General features: G+C 39.2%; 1 protein-coding gene across 1 annotated transcript in view; it reads left to right on the top strand.

The window, feature by feature from the left end:
* The window catches only part of MOXD1 (monooxygenase DBH like 1), an 82,416-nt gene that overhangs the window by 40,609 nt on the left and 19,474 nt on the right, over positions 1-22,333 (top strand). Inside the window, 5 exon segments of the mRNA XM_038396421.2 lie at positions 5,906-6,085; positions 9,358-9,460; positions 12,848-13,014; positions 14,624-14,815; positions 20,828-20,887. Of these exon segments, the coding sequence (XP_038252349.1) occupies positions 5,906-6,085; positions 9,358-9,460; positions 12,848-13,014; positions 14,624-14,815; positions 20,828-20,887 (702 nt within the window).

Here is a 22,333-nt window from a genome sequence, read left to right as displayed (position 1 = left end):
TATGGTTTGTAACCTGTCCTTTAAATCAGATATGGTACCCAATGACTGGAAGATATCTAATGTAACGCCAATATTTAAGAAGGGCTCTAGAGGTGATCCTGGCAATTTCAGACCAGTAAATCTAACATTAGTACCGGGCAAATTAGTTGAAACAATAGTAAAGAATAAAATTGTCAAATACATAGAAGAACATAAATTGTTGCTCAAAAGTCAACATGGTTTCTATAAAGGGAGATCATGTCTTACTAATCTATTAGAGTTCTTTGATGGGGTCAACACACGTGGACAAGGGGGATCCAGTGGACATAGTGTACTTAGATTTCCAGAAAGCCTTTGACAAGGTCCTTCACCAAAGGTTCTTACGTAAATTAAGTTGTCATGGGATAAGAGGGAAGATCCTTTCATGGATTGAGAACTGGTTAAAAGACAGGGAACAAAGGGTAGGGAATAAATGGTAAATTTTCAGAATGGAGAGGGGTAACTAGTGGTGTTCCCCAAGGGTCAGTCCTAGGACCAATCCTATTCAACTTATTCATAAATGATCTGGAGAAAGGGGTAAACAGTGAGGGGGCAAAGTTTTCAGATGATACTAAACTGCTCAAGATAGTTAAGACCAAAGCAGACTGTGAAGAACTTCAAAAAGATCTCACAAAACTAAATGATTGGGCAACAAAATGGCAAATGAAATTTAATGTGGATAAATGTAAAGTAATGCACACTGGAAAAAAAAACCTCAAATATTCATACATGATGGGGGCTATACATACTATACATACATAATGGGAGCTGATTTAGCTACAGCTAATCAGGAGAAAGATCTTGGAGTCGTGGATAATTCTCTGAAGACATCCACGCAGTGTGCAACAGCAGTCAAACAAGCACATAGGATGTTAGGAATCATTAAAAAAGGGATAGAGAATAAGACAGAGACTATCTTATTGCCCTTATATAAATCTATGGTACGCCCACATCTTGAATACTGCATACAGATGTGGTCCTCTCATCTCAAAAAAGATATACTAGCAATAGAAAAGGTTCAGAAAAGGGCAACTAAAGTGATTAGTGATTTGGAACGGGTGCCATATGAGGAGAGATTAAAGAGGCTAGGACTTTTCAGCTTGGAAAAGAGGAGACTAAGGGGGGATATGATAGAGGTATAGTATAAAATCGTGAGTGGTATGGAGAAAGTGAATAAGGAAAAGTGATTTACTTGTTCCCATAATATAAGAACTAGGGGCCACCAAATGAAATTAATGGGTAACAGGTTTAAATCAAATAAAAGGAAGTTCTTCTTCACTCAGTGCAGAGTAACCTGTGGAACACCTTGCCTGAGGAGGTTGTGAAGGCTAGGACTATAACAGGGTTTAAAAGAGAACTGGATAAATTCATGGAGGTTAAATCCATTAATGGCTAGTAGCCAGGATGGGTAGGAATGGTGTCCCTAGCCTCTGTTTGTCAGAGGGTGGAGATGGATGACAGGAGAGAGATCACTTCATCATGATCTGTTAGGTTCACTCCCTCTGGGGCACCTGGCATTGGCCACTGTCGGTAGACAGGATACTGGGCTGGATGGACTTTTGTTCTGACCCAGGATGGCCATTCTTATGTTCTTATTAAATCCTGTAACAAAGATGGACTTTCACAAAGTTCAAATGTGTGGCTATGTGAACAATTTAAAAAGACTTCATTTACCCAATCAAGGCAGGTCATACAGGTCAAACATCATAACCCAACTATTTAGAGTAAATAGAATGCCCTGGGCATTCACTTGAAAGACTTTAATCTTCAAGACTTGATCATCCCACAAAGAAGCTCCCAAGGAAGAGAAAAGCCTTTTTTTCCAGCAGTATAAACAAAATTTGCTACAAACATTATCAAGAAATTTTAGTGAAATGTTGCAAATTCAGAAATTCAGAGATTCAGAAAAGATACCTTGTGGCATGTAAAGAGATCATCACTAAAACATCTTTTTGAAGCTTAATAAATGTAATTATACTGATATGTACTGTGTAATTTTCTGAAGGTTTATTGATTTACAGTAGTAGCTGGCATAAATCCATCCAGAGCCTTAAACTTCCCATGGTTTATTGTAGAAAAAAATCAAAACAATTGAAAAAACACTGCAATATCAAATAATATTTGTAATGGGTGGTAAAAGGAAGCACTTAATTGTGTATATGTACTTACTATTTTATACAAAGTTAACTATTTTTTAAAAATCTCCTTCTTTCATTTGTGTGTGTGTGTGTGTGTCCGATGGCGGAGGAGATTACATATCCCTCTAATGAAAGGAATTCCTTCCATTTCAGGTAGTGGGGTATAAAATATGTACATGGGTATTAGTGTGGTCATTCAGAAAAACCTTGTGCCCAAACATTCATGCTACAGAGGGAGAAGTGTAGAAAGGAAGTGAGCATGGCAGCAATAAGGAAGTGGCAGTTAATTTGTTTTAATTCTTGTGAAAAGTAGGAGTGATTAAGGACTTTTAAAAATACTTTATACACTCCTAAGGGTTTTAGGCATTTTGATTTGGGGTAGATGTGAGACTCTCATTCCTCAAGCCTCTGGTGGTAGGGTATGTGAAGCAGAAAATTCCTCTGCCTTGGGGGAGAGAACTGACTGACATGCTCTGATAGTACAGTATCTCCTGCGGGCCTATTCATGACGCAGTTTACAGATCAATTCTGACAGCTGCTTCTCACTTGCATTTCAGCAACTGCTAAAATACCACAGATAAACAACTAAAGAATAGGCAAAGTGGGGATGGTAACATTGTAGGTAACTATAAATGAATTCCCCCTCTATCTCGTCTTTCTCTTTCAATAATAATGACTAATGGATGGCCAAATCTTGCTACAAGAATCGGGTAAGAATCAGCAAGGAAAGGTGAAGGAACCAAATAACCAAGTCAAGAGTTGTGGCTAAAATGTTACAAATAAATGTCTGGAGTCTCATTTATGCTACAGCCCCTTCACATGACTCTGGCAGTGCACATGTACCAGGAAGTGGGGCCTAAATGCAATTTTAAGGCTCATTTACAGTGTGAGAGCACTGTAAAAGGACTTTTGTGTAAATGAAAATCAGATCTAAAATTAATTAGTGACATAGGTCTGCAAAGATTGTTTAGTTATCACAGAATATGATTGACTTTTCATAAGTTTTCCCAGGACTTTACTCCCCTACCCAAATTTACTATGACAAATTAAAACCCCTTTTTCCTAAATTATTCCAAAATTTGGCTTTCTCCTTTCTCATATTCACCATAATGACTTAGTAGCCTTTGACACTCATGAGCATAACACTTTTGGTGGAGTAATTGGTTTGTTTCTGTGACCGGAGTTTTGTAAAGGTAGAACTGAACCTAAGTAACTTATTTTCAGGTTCTTTGGCTTTTGGATTAAAAGGCATAGAACCAAATTTTAACTTTACACTTTAAAAAGTTCAAACAATTGGGAAATCAGAATTTATAAATTAATTGATCCAAAGTTTCAAGTGTGGGTGCCTAAAATTAGGCATTATAGTCCATTTTTAGTCATCTAAATAAACATGGCCCATTTTCAAAGGTGTTGAGCACCAAAGTTAACACTGATGTTCATGGGAGCTGCAAGTACTCAGCAGGCCATTCTTATTTAGGTGCCGAATTATGGTTTCAACTGCCTAACTTTATGTACCTACTATAGCAAAGCACTTAAGCACATGCTTAAACATTAAACATATGGAACTGTTTACATGCTTACATGCTTTGCTGGATTTGGGGCCCACATTTGAAAATTTTGGTCATCATTGTTTATGTCCTATTTCTCCATAACTGACTTTAAATGACATCCAGATCATGTTCATCCTTATTTTTTTATTTATCTAATTTGTAATAAGAAAAGCATATAATTATCATTGCACTGACACTTTTAACAATGTACAGTATATTCATAATTCTGTCTGAGTATAAAACCTCTCACGAAATGCACTGCAGAGACACAACTGAAGGATTTTTTAAATTGTTTTTGAAAGATTTTTTAAAAAAGCTCAAAGCTGAACCAAACGTATCTATTTGAAATAATGTTATTGTTTAGATAACAAGATGTCGGTGACAGGATGTGGATTTCTAACTTTAGTGATGTCCTATTGCTTTGAAGAGAAATAGTTTTTGAAGTAGTGAGTGTAAGCACAGCTGGTGCTGGGGTCCTGCAGCAGCAGGTGGACGTATCACATGTTTGGACAAGTACCCTTATTTCCATGGCATATACAGAGAAAACATACACTTTTCACTGAATCCATTCATAATTTATATAGAGATTCTGAATGCTGGAGGCACCTAGTCCTATGTAACTTCTGAGCCACAGCGGTGTGGGCAGTTTTGGGTTTTTGCACTTCTTGACAGATATGCAGGTATTCTGCATGGTGCTGGGTCCAGGAAACATCAGGTTGAGGTAGAATTCTCATAATGGAATCATTAGTCCTGGAAAGATAATGGGGTGGAAATCTCATCACTGTGGGAAAACTGCTTGCATTACCATAGCTCCTTTTCCAATAAATACATTTTGTTTTGTACAGTGGTTTGGGGAAGTGGCAAAGTGGAGAGAAAAGGGGAAAATAATGCAGAAGATGCTTCCACCCCAGGAAGACTTTAAGACTTGACATCAATAGTAAACTCTCATACTCTACCTGAAGATCCAGTTTAAATCAGTATAGTGCCATTGACTTCAATAGAACTATGCTACTTTTATTTATTAATGCTAATAATATCAACAGGGGACTTGGCTTTGGTATGTGCAGACTCTGTGTGGCCTGGTTTGTATGCATTCATTTCAATAGTTTGAATAAAGGCCAGTGACATACATTTCTGGAGACTGGTAATGTGCTCCAAATATTTTAACAAGACGCTCTGACAAAAAATGTTCTCACCCAGTTATGAGCCAGCTGTAACAGGGAGGCATATGTTTGCAAGGTGAAATTGCAGGACTTGGGAATGTGTTCACTTGTTTTCCCATTTAAAAAAAAAGTATTCTCATAACTATTAAAAGGAGACAACAATACTAGGCAAACAAACATATTAAGCACTACATGCCAGAAATAATTATATTTTTGCCCCTGAAATATATATACAGTATATTGATAGCATGGTATAGGGCTTCTCTTGTGTAATTTGAAAAAGTCTTGGATGGAGTGGGGTGTATACCTTGAAAGGGTAGTGTGGGGGAGGTTCTCTCCCTTTGAATATTTCTGGATAGCCTGACTTTTAGTGGAATCTGGTCTATTCAAAAAACAAAAAAATTTGCTCTTCAGAAACATTCATGTTTTCCACAGGGATGTCATCTCTGAGGGAGATGATTTAATAGCACCCAGATAGAGGAAGAACTCCATTAGACAGCAGTGAAATCACACTAGCCTTCTCTTAAGTTCAGTGGCAGAATTTTAACCGGGGGCTCCCAGGCACTCCTGAGAACCCTCCGGCACATCACTGCAGCAAACATACTGCAGCATCTATTCTGCGATTCTTGTAAAACATTCTAGGTAACAAATACCATGGTAACTGGAAAGTGTCTGGTCACACACTGAAAGATGTTGGGTTTATTTCATGGTAATCAGCTTCCAAGACTCTCACTCTAGAACTATGCAAATTATGGAAGATTCTGTATCAAAACTGACCAATCATGGGTCTAGTGTTCCCTGGATACTGTTGAGCGATCATGTTCTTTATCCTACCAGCAGTGCTTCTTGGAGTTGCACAGCACTGAAGTAGCTCTTCAAACCGCTATAACCAGGCTATATTTTATGACAAAGCCTTTTCCATTAAAATAAGAATCCACCATATTTTTGGATGCAGTCTACATATCTATATAGGTTGCTCTGTTACTGAAAATGATTCCATCCAAAATGTCATCTTTTTGTGTGTGTGTGTTAACAGGTCGAACCGTTGATACAGAAGGGCCATGGGAATCTGGTGCACCATATCCTACTTTATCAGTGTAGCAGCAGTTTGAATGACAATGTATTGGACTACGGCCATGAATGCTACCACCCCAACATGCCAGATTCTTTTCTCACTTGTGAGACAGTCATTTTTGCTTGGGCCATTGGAGGAGAGGTAGGATGAATGGCTACCTGGGATGATTTATCAATAAAGCTTTAAAGGAATGTGCATCACAGTGAAGGTTTTTCCATGCTGCCAATTAGTAAATTGGATTTCATGACACAGAATTTTGGTCACTAGGACTTTTACCATATTTGCAAACTGTGTGAGATTGTGTTCTGGCATTACACACCTGCACAGTGGTGTAATAGGGAGTAAGAACGTGTGCTCCCCCTTACATGCAGTGCAGCCTTGGCACTCAAGGATGTGCAGGGGCTTTGCCTTGAATGCCACCTCCAGGAAGCAACTGGTAGAGAGTGGGGATTAGATGGAGTACGACTACCTCTTGGGAGCAGCTGTTGAGAGAGTGGGGATGGGGAGCAAGCAGAATCATGGCTCTCTCATAAAGTCATTAAATGATTGTTATAAACAACACCCCTCACAACAGAACATGAGCCCTGTGGTTCTTATTTTGATAGCCAAGATGTAAATACAGCTTTTCAGGAAGAAGTTACATATTATCTTAGCTGGTCACTTAGGCCTAAAACTACAAAGGTACTTAGGATCCTCCCCACCTAGAGTGCTGGCTTTTTGTGTAGCCCATTCTTAGTCACCTATCTCTCCCCATGCATTGGATAGGGAGTCTAGGCACCTAACTCAGGCTTTGTGGATTGCAGTTCATTTCAGTGATTTTCTAGGCACCCTAAAAGTTAAGTGTTGCAATGCTCAGTGTCAGAAGGCCTAAGTCCCTATATGGATCCAGGCCTTAAGCTCTTTTCCTTAAAGCATATATAGCCATAATAGCTAAGTGTCTCACCATACAATGTTAAATTGTATTGACCTTTTCTGTATAAAACATGATAGGGATATTAAGCGCTAAGTTAAAAGTAGTGAAAATAATGTAGAAAGTGCCAACACTTGTGGAAAAAATGACTTGGGAATGTCGGCTTTGCCATATCAGACTGCCCCATCTAATCTGGAATCCTGCCTCCAGCAATGGCCACCACCTAGTGCTTCAGAAGAAGATGGAGAAAACCAAACAGCCCATAGTTAGTGATGAAAACTAGGGAAGGACAGGAGGGTTCTCTCCAAATAAACATAGAGATTGATTTCACACTGGCACAGATCCTTGTGTGCACTGCTGTTACTTTGCACCACATGGCAGGTGTAATTTGGTCATAATTCTGGTATACCCAGACCAGGGCGTATCACCCCCAAGGAGAGGATGATCCTGCACTAGTGTAGAGCCAAGATAGGGGCTTATATGCCACATAACTTTCCTACTGCAAGCTTATTGATCATGTTTAGTCTTGAGAAAAAAGAGGGAAGGGACACCTATAACATTTTTCAGATATGTTAAGGCTTGTTCTAAAGAGGATAGTGATCAGTTGTTCTCCATGTCCACTGAAGATAGGACAAGAAGTAATTGACTTAATCTGCAGCAAGGGAGATTTAGGTTAGATATTAGGAAAAACTTTCTTACTATAGGGTTAGTTAAGTATTGGCATAGGCTTCCAAGGGAGGTTGTGGAATCCCCATCATTGGAGGTTTTTGGACAAACACCTGTCAGGAGTAGTCTAGGTTTACCTGGTTCTGCCTGAGAGCAGGGGGCTGGACTTGGTGACCTATAATACCTGTGGAAATTGGATGTGACTTTTCAGCTTGGAAAAGAGATGACTAAGGGGGGATATGATAGAGATCTGGGGTACAAAAAGTGAATATGGAAATGTAATTTACTCCTTCACCTAACCCAAGAACTAGGGGTCACCCAATGAAATTAATAGGCAGCAGGTTTAAAGCAAACATAAGGAAGTACTTCTTCACACAATGCACAACCAGTAGAACTGCTTGCCAGGGGATGCTATGAAGGCCAAAACTATAACAGGGTTCAGAAAAGAACTAGATAAGTTCATGGAGGATAGGTTCATCAATGGCTATTAGCCAGGATGCGCAGGGATGCAACACCATACTCTGAGTGTCCCTAGCTTCTGTTGGCCAGAAGCTGGGAGTGAACGATGGAGGCTGGATTATTTGAGGATTGCCTGTTCTATTCCTTCTCTCTGGGGCACCTGGAATTGGCCACTATTGGAAGACAGGATACTGGGCTAGATGGACCATTAGTCTGACCCAATATGGCTGCTCATTTGTTCTTCTGACTATGGAAAAGAGGACACAATCCTGATGTCATGCCAATCCTAGGCTATGTTTTCAGCCCCTTGCAAATGTTAAAATTAGGGCAGTCCTAATGGTACTGTCACACTGTGCAGTTGGAACTTCCAAGCCCAGTCTAGCACCAAATCAGGGCAGTCCAGTGGACAACATTAGGCCACTTTTGCACATCACTCCTGACATGTGCTTTGTGCATTTTGGCCATAACTCTACACTCTAGCGTCATATTTGGAACTTTCCTCTACCTTGGTCCAAGTGAAGTAAGAAGCCCATATAAATAAAATCTAGTTTAACAAGGTTTATCACAGTCTTTGCAAGGATAATCCTGTTGTTAATGCACTGGAGTAGGAAAGGGAAGATCTGGGTTCTATTCTGGCTTTGCCACTGAACCCCTTAGTGCCTCAATTTCCTCATATGCAACATAAGGATGATAATATTTATTGCTACCCATAGAAGTGTTGTGAGGTTTAATTCATTAATGTAAACCACTAGAATGCTGGGATTCTAGAATACGAAGTGCAAAAATACTATTTGTATAAGAGAAACAATGTAACTTGGTTTCCGACAGGTCTGAAGTTTGATAAATGACCTCTTCTAGTTGGTGTAGGATCACTTTTAAGGCTCAAATAATTTTACTGAGAATGCATCAGTTTGTCTAAGAACAGTCTAAACTCATATAGCCAGCATATTATCTGGAAATCGTTGCTTTTAAAAATTGGGAACATTTTTACTTTAGATTCAAACGTTGATAAAAAATGTATTTTCCAACTAACCCGCTTGATGATGCAATACTGACACTTTTTTATTTAATTTCCTTTTGCAACTCAGTCAACAAATGTAGGATGAATAATCTGTTAGTGAGCAACAGAGCTGAATATTTTATATAGGTTTAGTGGTTTGGTTTATGCATTCATTATTATTTAATGGGATATATCATTCCATGATGCCATGTCCATTAAGATTTTAAAAAGAATTGTTGTTTGTCCATAGTTCACATAATTCTTATTTACATTATTATATTATTGTTTTTAAATCAGTAGGTATATTGATCAAAACAAAACTGACATGTGGTCAGGACAGGAACCCTATTAAGCAGATGTGTATGTTTCAAATTACAGGCCTTTACATATCCTCCTCATGTTGGTTTATCCATTGGCACATCAACAGACCCTCAGTATGTGCTTATGGAAGTCCATTATGACAATCCATCATATCTAGAAGGTATGTTCATTCACCCTAACCATAATATTCAGGATTTCTGAATGTACTGCATGTTGATGTATCTCATCCTTTCACCAGAACAGGAGAACCAAATTAACAGCAAAACAGAAGTCCATTTTCCTCTGATGTTGTCCCTATTCATTATCAGATCCAAACCTTCATTCCTTCACACCAGAAGTCTCGATCGAAATTAATGGAAGTTTTGGATGCACAAAAAATTCTGAATCATGCCCATCATAAACAATAAATAACAGTTTTATCACTAAATACTTCATATTGTGTCTGTTCCTTACGCTGATAAGTTTTAGCCTTGCTGAAAGATGACTAGCATTAATTAGCTTGCATCGACTGACCTTGAAGCATACATAATATAAAAGCAAACAAAAATTCAGTAGAGGAATCAGGGAACAAGATTAAAAAAAGAATAAGTCAGCAACCACAACTGAAGGCAGTTTCTGAAAAATGAATATTCAGGATGCTAGACAAATCACAGATTAAAGGATGCATATCTTGAAAGATTTACTCTCCTTTTGTAACATTATTAATGTTAATGAAAGTTACTTAAGTTAAGTAGAAGCAAAGGGAATTTTTGTGTGAAACCAGAGACATTCCAGAATAATCTAAGACATTTCAAAGCTAACTTCTGACAAGATTAGTAATTAATTTTGGATCTTAAACAAATATGTGCAGAGTTACCTGAGAATTTACTGTTATCTGGCAAAATGCTAACAGGGTGAAATGTACCACAGCCCCTTTTAATTCTCTTAAGATGAATCATCATTAGTAAACTCATGTCCACATTAAACCCTCTGCTCATAGCTTAAGAGACCCTGTCTCTCCTATTTTTGTATTAATACAATCAAGTCCACCTAAAATACGTTTATTTAACTGAGCAATTTCTCCTTTCTGCAAACCTCTCCAAATCTCTCAGATATTGTGAAAACCAGTTTGCACTGAATATAAGAGTCCCCATTAATATCACTAACATTTAATGATTTTCCATTAAATATCAGCTGAAAATCAGAGATTTCAGGCTCCAAGGAGAGCACTTAATGTTAATTATTCCAGAGCCATTGTTTTGTTTTAATTAATTGTATAATTTTATGTTTTTATTCTAAATGACTTGTTAAAAAAAAAAAGGACATGGGCAGACTGGAATGATGATCTAACTTTGGAAGCCATGGGAAGGATTTTGCCTCCTGCTTTGGCCCCTATATGTTGCCATAAACAGCCAGCAAGGGACAAGGGAAAATTTGCCCAGTGGAGGCACAGTATGGATACCACCCAAGGTGGTCCTGTGCTCCCACCCCTCCCCCCCCACCCATCACTACTGCATGCCCTGCTGCAGGAGGCATGCAAAGAGCAAAGGGGTGAGGGCCTATAGTGCACGATGCTATGAGAAGGATGCTGTCAATTAGAACAACTCCAGGCTACTGGACCAGACTAGAATCTTGAGGGCACAGAGCTGTCATAAAGTCACATCTGTCCTCCCTTTTTCTATACTATAGCTTCTGTGTGGTTCCTGCTGGTGTTGCAGAACAGAATCTTAGCCAATGCCTTCACTGAGTGATTGAGGCCCCTGCAGTGGCAGGGAAAAGATTAACTGAGATATACCCAGATAATCCTGGCAAGTGACTTGCACTCTATGCTGCAGAAGAAGGGAACCTGCCCCCCTACCCTCCTGACAGGTCACTGCCAATCTGACTTGGAGAGAAAATTCCTTCCTTTCCCCACATATGGCAATCAGTTAGACCCTGAGCATGTGATCAGGAACCAGCCAGCTAAGCCCCTGAGAGAGAGAATGCTCAGACCCACCTCAGAGCATTGGGCCACCCTATCCAGTGTTTCATTTCCAGCCATAGCCATCTCTGATGCTTCAGAAGAAGGAGGCCAAAAAACCCACCCAAACCCAGAATACATTGGTGCTCCAAAGAGATGAGATCCTACAAGTAGCTCAGAAAGAAAAGTCAATTTAGAGTCCCAAGTCCCAGAAGTATTAAAAATCAATATGTTGCTGGCTCTCTTGTCACCTCTGATGAGGTCGTAAGTCATGCACTGTACTGTAGATCAACAATAGTAACTGGTTATGTATAGCATAGAAATGGAGAAATCAGTACATATCTTATATTCAGTTTGCCAACTCAAACTTGTAAGAACTGGTGCCCAAGATGATACCCCAGGTCCCCAAATAATTACACAGTTTAGATCTTGCATACTTTGGTGAATGGGCACTTTAGAAAAACTATTGGTAGATAGGGAAATATCTGTCTTAACATATCCAGCTAATAACATTGTATTGACGTAATATATGGTTGCAGTCATCATGTCTGTTATGTTTCTTAGAAGAACTGTACAAGTCCCTGGAAAGTTTCTTGCCTTCTTTGACATTCTTGTTAATTTACATGGATTTTTAATTTTCTAAGGCAAATATTTCAAAAGGGGGGAGAAATCAAAGAAGGAAGTGACAGAAATGATCATAAAAAATACATAAATGTGACTATACATTTTGATGTATGAAATGGCCTTGGACAAATATCAATTTGACTCCTATAAATTGTCAGTCTTTATACATAAGGCTTAGCTTCCTTCAGTGACTTCATATTTATGGAGACATGTGCCAGGCTAGAAAAACAACATGTCCCTAGCACTTCCACAGAAAGCTCAACACACACAGTACATTCACTACCAGAAAACAATGGTGTACACAACGAAAATATAGAGATGTCCCTGATTATAGCACCAAAAAATCTTTATTTAGTTCTCCCTCCTATCTCTGGGATTTATACAGTGGATAAGCACGTTCATCATTAAAGGCTCCCTGAGCGGACAGGGATCAGAGAGGTTGCAAAAGAGGCTTGCTTGGTTTTCAGTGACATGCTGCAATCTAAAAGGCTTCTTTACAGTCAGACCAACAGAAAGGAAAAATACCACTGGTGTTGTGAAGGGATAAAGAAACTTACAACTGGATGAAAATAGATGTCTGTTACCTAAAAAAACCCAAAATGAGTTGAGCTGCTTTTCAAATATTTTATTTTAAAATCATACATCCTGCCTTTTGAGATTTTATTATTCACTTTCATAGATTGCCCATAATCTGCCTTTGTGCCCTCCAATTTCTAAGCGACTAAGAGGAGCATGACAAACATTTTTCATACTGGTTAACTTGATTCAGATATCAACATACCTTATTTAACAACCTTCTTGTAAGTTACCTTTATTTATTGCTTCCCTGATTCCTGTAAAATATTTAACCCATTTCCAATTTAAAACCTCCCTGGCATGATTTTCCTGTAAAAATTATAAACAAATCTGAGAGAAACTCTGTGATTGACTTTTTTTTTTTAATCTTGATTTATAGCCACAGTTGACAGTGCACTTTTGTTGCAGGTTTGATAGATAACTCTGGACTGAGGCTATTTTATACTACAGATTTACGGAAATATGATGCTGGCGTTATTGAAGCTGGTCTTTGGGTTAGTCTCTTCCACAGTATCCCACCAGGCATGCCTGAATTCACGTCAGAAGGTCACTGCACTCTGGAATGTCTGGAAGAAGTATGTGTCCTGTCTAATACTATTAGGTTTTGGTCTCAGTACTAATTTGTGATGGCATTTTTAAATTAACTTCTTGGAAAGAATAACAAATACTAGTTAAAGTCACTTGAGCAAAGGCACTAGGCACCAAAACTTTGGATCTTTCTGGATATTAGTACCACCTTTTCAAACAATATATTTTTTAGTATTTTTTAAATTATGATTTTCTCTGTGCTGAGATTATTCTATGAAGTTGATATTGTAATATTCAATATTCCAGTTGTATATATTGATACATATAATGAAGTATTATATAAAATATTAAATTATTTTATACACTGTTTTAATATAATACTAGATAAAACATTTCACTCTGCAGAGCAAAGACATCATTGTATAGAAAGCTAACCATGAAGAATTGTGGACAGAGATTACTTAAGATCTTTGCAAAAGCTAAAGGTTCTATGTATTGAAGTCACAGTCTGAAAAACAGTGTTAGGTCGATCAATGAAGACTGGTTAAGATACAGGTACTGAGGTTTTTGCTGTGTGTCCCAAAGTATTAAATTGTTCAGTCTCAGTTTCATTAAAAGACCTTTAATGTAGTTTTGAGGAGAGGATTCTGTTTCACTTTGTGTTATTGAGATATGGTATGAAACCAGTGATTAAGGTACTATATCATACTCTTGTTGATATTTTGTCCTATCGAGAGTTGGGACAAGTTCGAATGTATAGTTAATTTAAGTTATGGTTTGGGTTTAAGGCCAAACTGGAGCTAGGATTTGGGTGTGCAACTGACAGTACCAAGATGGTGGTGGTGGTGGTGGTGGTTGTAGCAAATTTCAGCCTAAAAACGATAAGATCTGTTCTTGCGAGGTTGCTGCCATCTAAGGCTACATGTGAAACGAATCTGAAAAACATGTGCTTTCCAATTTTGGATCTAAACTGAAATCAGAACCACAGGGTAGGTTTGGATCTGTGTTTGAAACACTCACACCACTTGGAATTTGGGGATGTGTGTGCCAGATTTGTAAAATCTGATTCAGTCCTATCTTCTGTGCTAATCTGTCAAAGAATGCTTTAAAATTGTTTTGGCCTGGAATGAAAACTTTAGACTTAATTCTGCAGTATTCTGGTATCAGCTTACCTGCAGTTTGGCAGAAGAACATTTTAAGCAGTATTTCCAAACTTTCATCTTAAACTGCCTGTCTATGCATGTCCTTTCTAGTAATGCGGTAAAACACTGCAAATCATTTGTCACAAAAAAGACACGCTCATATGCAGTAGCAGCCCATAGCCATGAAATGACCATACCATTTAAAAAACTGTATGTTTTAAGTTCAGATTCTATTGGCTGTGTACTGGGAATGTGGCACTCCAGTTAATTTTAATGAGAGCTACATGTACACATCAGACTAATAAATATCGCTTAAATAATTGTTTTTATTGTACAATGGCCATTTGGTTTTCATTTGGTGTTTTAGATTTTCTGTTTCTCTATATTGCACAGTGCTTATATTATTATAAACTGAGGAAACATACAGTGCATTTATATATTTAACATTCTCACTCATCTGTTTACCTTTTGTGCTTGTGATGTACTGACAGTTTTGTTGGTTTCCCTTTGACAGGCCTTGGATGCTGAGAGGCCAAGTGGGATTCATGTGTTTGCTGTTCTTCTCCATGCCCATCTTGCTGGCAGAGCCATCAGGATGCGTCACTTTCGCAAGGGTGAAGAACAGAAGCTGCTTGCTTATGATGATGAGTTTGACTTCAATTTTCAGGAGTTTCAGTATCTAAAGGAAGAAAGAACTATCTTGCCTGTATGAATCTCTTCGTTCTTCCCCTTACCATAGTTTGTGAGCCACAGTGACTAATATTTTGTTCATCGTTAGGACTAATTTTGCTTGTGAAATGACTTGGCTGTCTTACTCACTTTCCCGCCTTTCACAAAACCACCATCACATTAGAGTTGGGAAAGTACTCTAAACAATATCCCATGAATATTTACCTAAATTTTTAAATAATTTTCTTTCACCATGTTCTGATCTCTTTTGTGTTGGGTTTCCATAAACATTTGAGCAATTGAGTTTTACTGTCACAAATGTTTGTGGAAAGCACATTTTAAACTCTCATATGTGAGTGTGCCAGTTTGTTTGCACATTAATCCAGTCAGGGAAAGAAAACAATACCATATGACTTTTCTGACCAATTGTAACTAACACAACACATCTTGACTATCAAGTACTTGCAAAGAGCTGTTTATGTTCAACCTCACACACAGACAGGAAATCAGTCAACTAAGTCCTCCATTTATTTTAAATTTTTTATTTGTTGCTAAAGGGGAAAAACTCCATCACGCTCTGCATTGACCTTCATTGAGTAACTGAATCTCCTTAGGGCAAGAAATCATGATGTCATGATGTCTTATTTTCATTGAGGCACTTAGTACACTCCTGAATGTTGTAAAATAAATAATAATAATAATTCACAATTAAAAAAATACAAAAATCATCAACTTTTTTATAACAAATATATTCAATTCAATCACCATCTATTTGCAGACATTCCATGAGAAGAAAGAGTCTAAATTCATTACAGATTATTTACTCAGCTCTTGTTACCTCCGATTGGCACCTTTTTTGGCAGAGAAGCTACAGACTGAGGGCTCAATTCTGCAGGGCTCTGAGCATTCCAGTACTTCATCATGTGCTTATCTTCATGCAGGGGGCGCAGTCCCATTGACTTCAATGTGATGGCACATATTGGTAAAGTTAAGCACCTGGTAATTTTTTCAGAATGAGCCTATTACAGAAAGTGAGTTGAAAGTGGCAAGAAAAGGTCACTAGAAGTGACTGAATGTTAGCTTAAAACTGTCAGTCTTCCCCTCACAATTCTCTTCATCTCTGTCTCCCCTCCCGCACATCAGGCTCCTTTGATACTTGCCCTTCTAAGGTAAGAAACTGAAATGGGAACCTTTATTTAGCTTCCAGTTCAATTTCCACAGCAAAGCCTGGCTACTTCTCAGGTGCAGCTGTGCTTGCAGGGGAGAGCAACATTTTCCTTTTGAAGTCTGACTGCTACCAATCCAATGGGACTTCAAAAGAGAAAGCACTACTTCCACCTCCAGAGAAGGAGTACAGGGATTTGGGAAGGAGAAATGGAGGCTGAGAGAGGATTAGAGGTTTGGATGCCTTTATAGAAAAAGCTTGTATGCAAATTATAGAGAAAAGTCACTTTTAGATTAAAGAATAAACAGAAATAGATAGGAAAAAGACTGAAAAGCACATTTGCTTGTGTATATTATGAGCAACTCAAAAAGAAAGGGCTGGAATGGAAGTTGGAATTCAACCTTCTCTAAAGTGGCCCTGGCCTATGCCAGCTATAATATGAATCACCGGCATCTAAATTCTCATAATTTGCTACCAATGATTCCAATTTACTGCTACCACAATACATATAAATAATAATAAATAATAATATTGCTTATTGCCAGTATGGTAGAACAATTAATTCAAAGTGTTCTCCTCAGACATTCCTATCAGTCTCTCTGTCTGTTCCTGCATGTGCTGTTCCTTGGAGTTGTGGAGTTCATACTATTTGTTCTCTGCAAGTATTAGAAACTTCTGATGCATTTGAAACTGGAAGAGCTAATCACCAACCAAAGAAAGCTTTGCTGGATGTTCTGTAACTACCTCTACTCCAAGGGCCAGGTACTCAGCTAGTGTAAATCAGCATAGTTCCACTGACATCAATGGAGCGTTTCCAATTTCCATTATCCAAGTCATTAATGAAAATGGTGAATAGTACTGGACCGAGGACTGACCCTTGTAGGGTCACTAGATATACCCTCCCAGTTCAAACAACAAACCATTGACAGCTATTTTTTGAGTAGGGCCTTTCAACCAGTTGTGCACCCACTGTATAGTAATTTCATGCAGACCACATTTCCCTAGTTTGTTTAAGAAACTGTCATGTGGGACTGTGTCAAATGTCTTACTAAAATCAAGATATATCATGTAAACTGCTTCCCTCTTATGCACTAGGCCAAAGAAGGAAATTAGGTTGGTTTGGCATGCTTTATTCTTGACAAATCCATTTTGGCTATTCCTTATCACCTTATTATTCTCTAGGACCTTATAAATTGATTGTTTAATAATTTGTACCAATATCTTTCCAAGTATCGGAGTTAGACTAACTGGTCTATAATTCTCTGGGTCCTCTTTGTTCCCCACTTTAAAGATAGGTACTATGTTTGCTCTTCTCTAGTTTTCTGGGACCTTACTCATCCTCTAGGAGTTGACAAAGATAATTGTTAATCGTTCTGAGATTGCTTCAGCTCGTTCCTTAAGTACCCTAAAATGAATTTCATCAGATCCTGAAAACTTGAATACATCTAACTCATCTAAATATTCTTTAACCTGTTCTTTCCCTATTTTGACTTGCATTCCTTCCCCCTTGCTGTTAATATTAATTGTGATAAGTATATGATCACATTAACATTTTAGTGACGATTGAAGCAAAATAGGCATTTAACATCTCAGCTTTTTTGACGTCATCAATTATAAACTCTTCTTCCCCACTAAGTAGAAGACTTACACTTTCCTTCATCTTTCTCTTGTGCCTAATGTATTGAAAGAACCTCTTCTTATTGGCTTTTACTTCTCTTGCTAGATGTATAACTCATTTTGTGCCTTAGCCTTTCTGATTTTTTTCCTCCATGCGTGTGCTGTTCTTTTGTACTCGTCCTTGGCAATTTGTCCATCTTTCCACTTCTTGTAGGATTTCTCTTTAGTTTTCAGGTCATTAAAGAGCTCCCGATAGAGCCATTTTTTCCTCTTACTATTCTTCCTATATTTTCTTCACATCAGGATAGCTTGCAGTTATTGTCTCTTTGAGAAACTGCCAGCTCTCCTGAACTCCTTTTTCCCTTAGATTTTCTTTCTATGAGACCTTACCTACCAGTTCTCTTGAGTTTGTTAAAGTCTGCTTTTTTGAAGTCACTTGTCCTGTTCTGCTACTTTCACTCTTTCCTTTCCTTAGAACCATGAAATCTATCATTTCCTAATCACTTTCACCCAAATTGCCTTCCATCTTCAGGTTTGCTACCAATTCCTCCTTGTTGGTCAGAATCAAGTCTAAAATGGCTGTCCTCCTTGTTAGTTCCTCCACTTTCTGGAACAGAAAGTTCTCCCCAATACATTCCAAGTATTTATTGGAAATATTGTGTTCTGCCCTATTACTTTTCAGGCAGATGTCTGGGTAGTTAAAATCCCCCATTACTACCAGGTCTTGTGTTTTGGATATTTCTGTTGTTTGTTCTAGAAATGCCTCATCCACCTCCTGTTCCTGATTTGATGGTCTAGAGCAGGGGCGGGCAAACTTTTTGGCCTGAGGGCCACATCAGGTTTCTGAAGTTGTATGGAGGGCTGGTTAGGGGACGCTATGGCCTCCCTGAACAGCCAGGTATGGCCTGGCCTCCACCCCCTATCTGATTTCTCCCCTGCTTCTCACCCCCTGATGGCCCACCCCGGGAATCCTGCCCCATCCAACCCCAACCCTTTCTTCCTGTTTCCTGACCACCCCTGGAACACCTGCCCCTGACTGCCCCTTGCCACCCCATCCAGCCCCCCCTTTCCTTCCTAACTGCCTCCCTGGGATCCCTGCCCCATCCAACTGCCCCCTGCCGCTCCATCCAACACCCCCTCTGCTTCCTGACTGCCCCCTGGAACGCCTGCCCCCAGTCAATCCCTGTTTCCCGCCCTCTGACCGGCCTGACCCCATCCACACCCTGACCACCACCCCAAACTCCCCTGCCCTCTATCCAACCCCCTTTGCTCCCTGCCCTCTTACCGTGGTGCCTGGAGCACCGGTGCTGGTGGCACTACAACCGCGCCACTCAGCTGGAGTCAGCAATGCCACTGTGCAGCTCAGAGTACCGGGTCACGTCCCGACTCTGCAGCTGCGCTGCCCCAGGAACTCGCTGCCCAACCGCCCAGAGCATTGCACTGGCAGCACCGTGAGCTGAGGCTACGGGGGATGTGGAACAGCGGGGGAGGGGCTGGGGGCTAGGCCCCCCAGGCCAGGAGCTCGGGCTGGGCAGGAGGATCCCGCGAGTCAGATGTGGCCCACAGGCTGTATTTTTCCCACATTTGGTCTATAGCAAAACCCTACCCTGACATCACCCCTATCTTTTACCCTTTATTCAGAGACTCTCTACAGATCTGCCTCCCACCTCCTTCTGGACCTAAGAACAAGTGTGTGTGTGTGTATATATATCTTCTTCAAAGAGTCAGAGTATAGTTAAAATGATGACTGCTCCTAGAACCAATAAGTCCACTTTCTCCATTTCACAATTACATAATTTTATTACAAAGCTGTAAAGGTGTACACGCTATCAGAACTACATAGGGAGAGGGAGATTCAGACCTTCTGGTAGGTAATCTCCTGACCATTTCAAGAGAAATTAAATCAGCAGATAAGGGCTAAATAACTCAACTATCCATATGCAAATAAACATAAAAATCCCCAGAACTGGTGTGCTCTGAAATTCCCCAAAGTATCATATTTCTAGTTCTATCCTGTTCTCTACTTCCACTTACAGAGAAAGTTGTAGGCTTTTGTTGTTGTTTTTGTTCTTTTTTTAAATCACTAAGGCCAGAAGAGGAATTTTCTAAATCCACGATTCTATTTACAACCCCTTGAGTTTCCCCTCTTTTTTGGGGCGAGAGATCGGGGGAGGGTTATTGGTGTCTCACAAAATACACCGTTTTAAGTAGCAGGCCTATGCCCTGTGGCACAGCATTCTTCAGATCTTTCAGTCACAAATTTAGGACTACTTTGTGAGGGGCAGTGGCTGCAGCCACTCTGGCACTATCTTCTTTAAGGGATAAAAAATATTCCTCAAAAAAAGTAGGCTTCTCTCTTTTTAGTAATCATTAAACAACTCAGTCAATGAATAAACAAGCACGTGAGAGCCCTGAACTCCTCTAATTAAAGGTCAGACAAAAATTGCCCACAAGGCTAATACAAATGTGTCCAGTCAGTACTTCTGCACTCCTCATAAATCCGGTGTTATAATTTCTGATCCATATTGCTTTGCATAGGGACATATAGACTGTATTTGATTTGGTATAGAAGATTAATTACTCTGTGAGCTACTGCTTTTTATTATTTAAAAACATGGTAGAGCAATTTAGTTGTCATGAAAATGAAAAATTAATTGAACATACTAAAGACAGAAAATGTGCAACGTTCTCCAAATAAATCTGTCAATCCATTTCAATCATAGCTCGCCACACCTCCTGCCATACCAAGCTCAGGGTTCTCTTGAAAAGAGACTGCCAATCATGGCAAACAATATGGTTCTTTTATGATGTGGAAAATCTTTTCCTTATTCACACGGATAGTCCCATTGAAATTGGTGAGAGGATTTATCACAAACAAAATATCCGAACTCAGAGAGTGTAAGGAATTTGGAACAAGAACCACATCTTCCTATGTGTGAGGGCCTTGGTCGTGACTGGAGCTTTTGGGTGCTAATGCAGTACAAATAATGGACTAGGTTCTCAGCTGGTATAAATTGACATGCCTTCATTTAAGTCAATGCAGCTACACTAATTTACACCCACTGAGGATAATGAATAATGAATTAACTAAACCACCAAAGTTTTAGTCTGGGCTAATTTACTGATCCTCTGCTCCTTCAAAAATTCAAATCCCTGGATTCCAGTGTTCTGACCATTATTTGTTAAACCTTTGCAATAGTAAATCATCACCTGAACCAAATGTTATAAAACTTCATAACTGTGAACTTCTTATATTTTATGTTTCAGGGGGATAATTTAATCACGGAATGTCGCTACAGCACTATAGATCGAATACGTATGACATGGGTAAGGAAACCTTCAAATGGGTTGACACGGAAGGCATATTTCTTTGAAATAAATACATAAGTGATATGTTCTCATTTGGAAGCAGAAATAATTTGATATTGTGAAGAGTAAAGCATTACTAAGTGATAGCACCAAGGCTACTTATGGATTTATGCAGTAATTACTACATATAATTTAACGTTCTCTAATTGTAACTGTACAGCATGCAATTAAGGCACCAGTCTTTCCTTTGGAAGTTTAATCTTTCATGGGACAATGCTTGTTCTGGCTCTTTTTTATTCCTCATTAAAATAAGAAACAATTAATGCCCTTACTAAATCTATCCCCAGGCAAAACATCCATATATCAGCACAATTGGATGATATTTACATGCATTTGTCTCCTCCATATAATACAAAAGTGGGAAATTTGGGGGAATGGCATAATATTTTATTATTAGGTTGAGCAGTAAATATAGAATCAAAATATGCAATCCTAACTACTAAGTCTATTTAGTGCTTGAAAATATGTGTGCTCACAACTGCCTAATTAATGTGAGTCAAATTCTGGAATCCTTACTTAGTCTGTCCTCAGACAAAAATCCCATTGATTTCATCTGGATGTTTTGCCTAATAAAAAGACTGAATAGGGACTCCAAAGCCAGCGTCTGACTCATAGTAATTAGACAATTAAATGTGTATGTATGTTTCGGTACTACAAAGTCTTGGTGGTTAGACTGTTGTTTTTTGAATCTGTGTTTACTGCTCAACCTAGTAATAAAGTATCATCCTAGGCTCAAATATGCACTATATGGAGGGGAGTGAAAGCATGCAAATACTGGCCAAGGATCTAATTCTGCAGAGACTCACATGATTAATTTTACACATTGTAAATAATCCTATTGACCTAAGCACCTCAATAAGTCTTTGCAGGATTGGGGTCCAAATGTGGCCAGTGCATGTAAAACTGGGGAGCATCACCTGGATAACCTTTTCCTGCAAAGCCTGTGAAAACTCCTACATGAGACTATTGTGTAGATGGGAGGGGGATGAGTTTTTGAGACATGTTGGGTCATGGAGGTTGAGCTCAAAGAGCAGCTACTCCAGAGGGCATTCTGCCTTCCAAGTCCAGAAGATTTTCCACCAATGAAGGTCTCCCTGTACTTTGTGAGTCCCATCAGAGGGGGGTCCCAGAACACAAGGTGGCGGGGATATCATTGGCAAGATGAAGGAAGTGTGGGGCCTGGAGTTGTGCCAGAGGGTCTTCCACTGTACATGGATGCCTTAAGATCTTCAGCATTAGAACTGACACTACCCACAGATCTTCAGGTGCCAACCTCTGACCTTTTCTACTCTGACACTGGCCGTTCTCCCTGAGGATAAAGTAAGTCAGAAATTCCCAGAGTTGAAACCTGAAGAGCAGCATGTCTGTGTGTAGAGCAGGGTAATTAGGAACCTGGTTAGGGCA

The sequence above is a fragment of the Dermochelys coriacea genome, chromosome 3 (assembly GCF_009764565.3).
Source record: "Dermochelys coriacea isolate rDerCor1 chromosome 3, rDerCor1.pri.v4, whole genome shotgun sequence".
NCBI lineage: Eukaryota > Metazoa > Chordata > Testudines > Dermochelyidae > Dermochelys > Dermochelys coriacea.
This window is presented reverse-complemented; position numbering and strand designations above follow the sequence as displayed.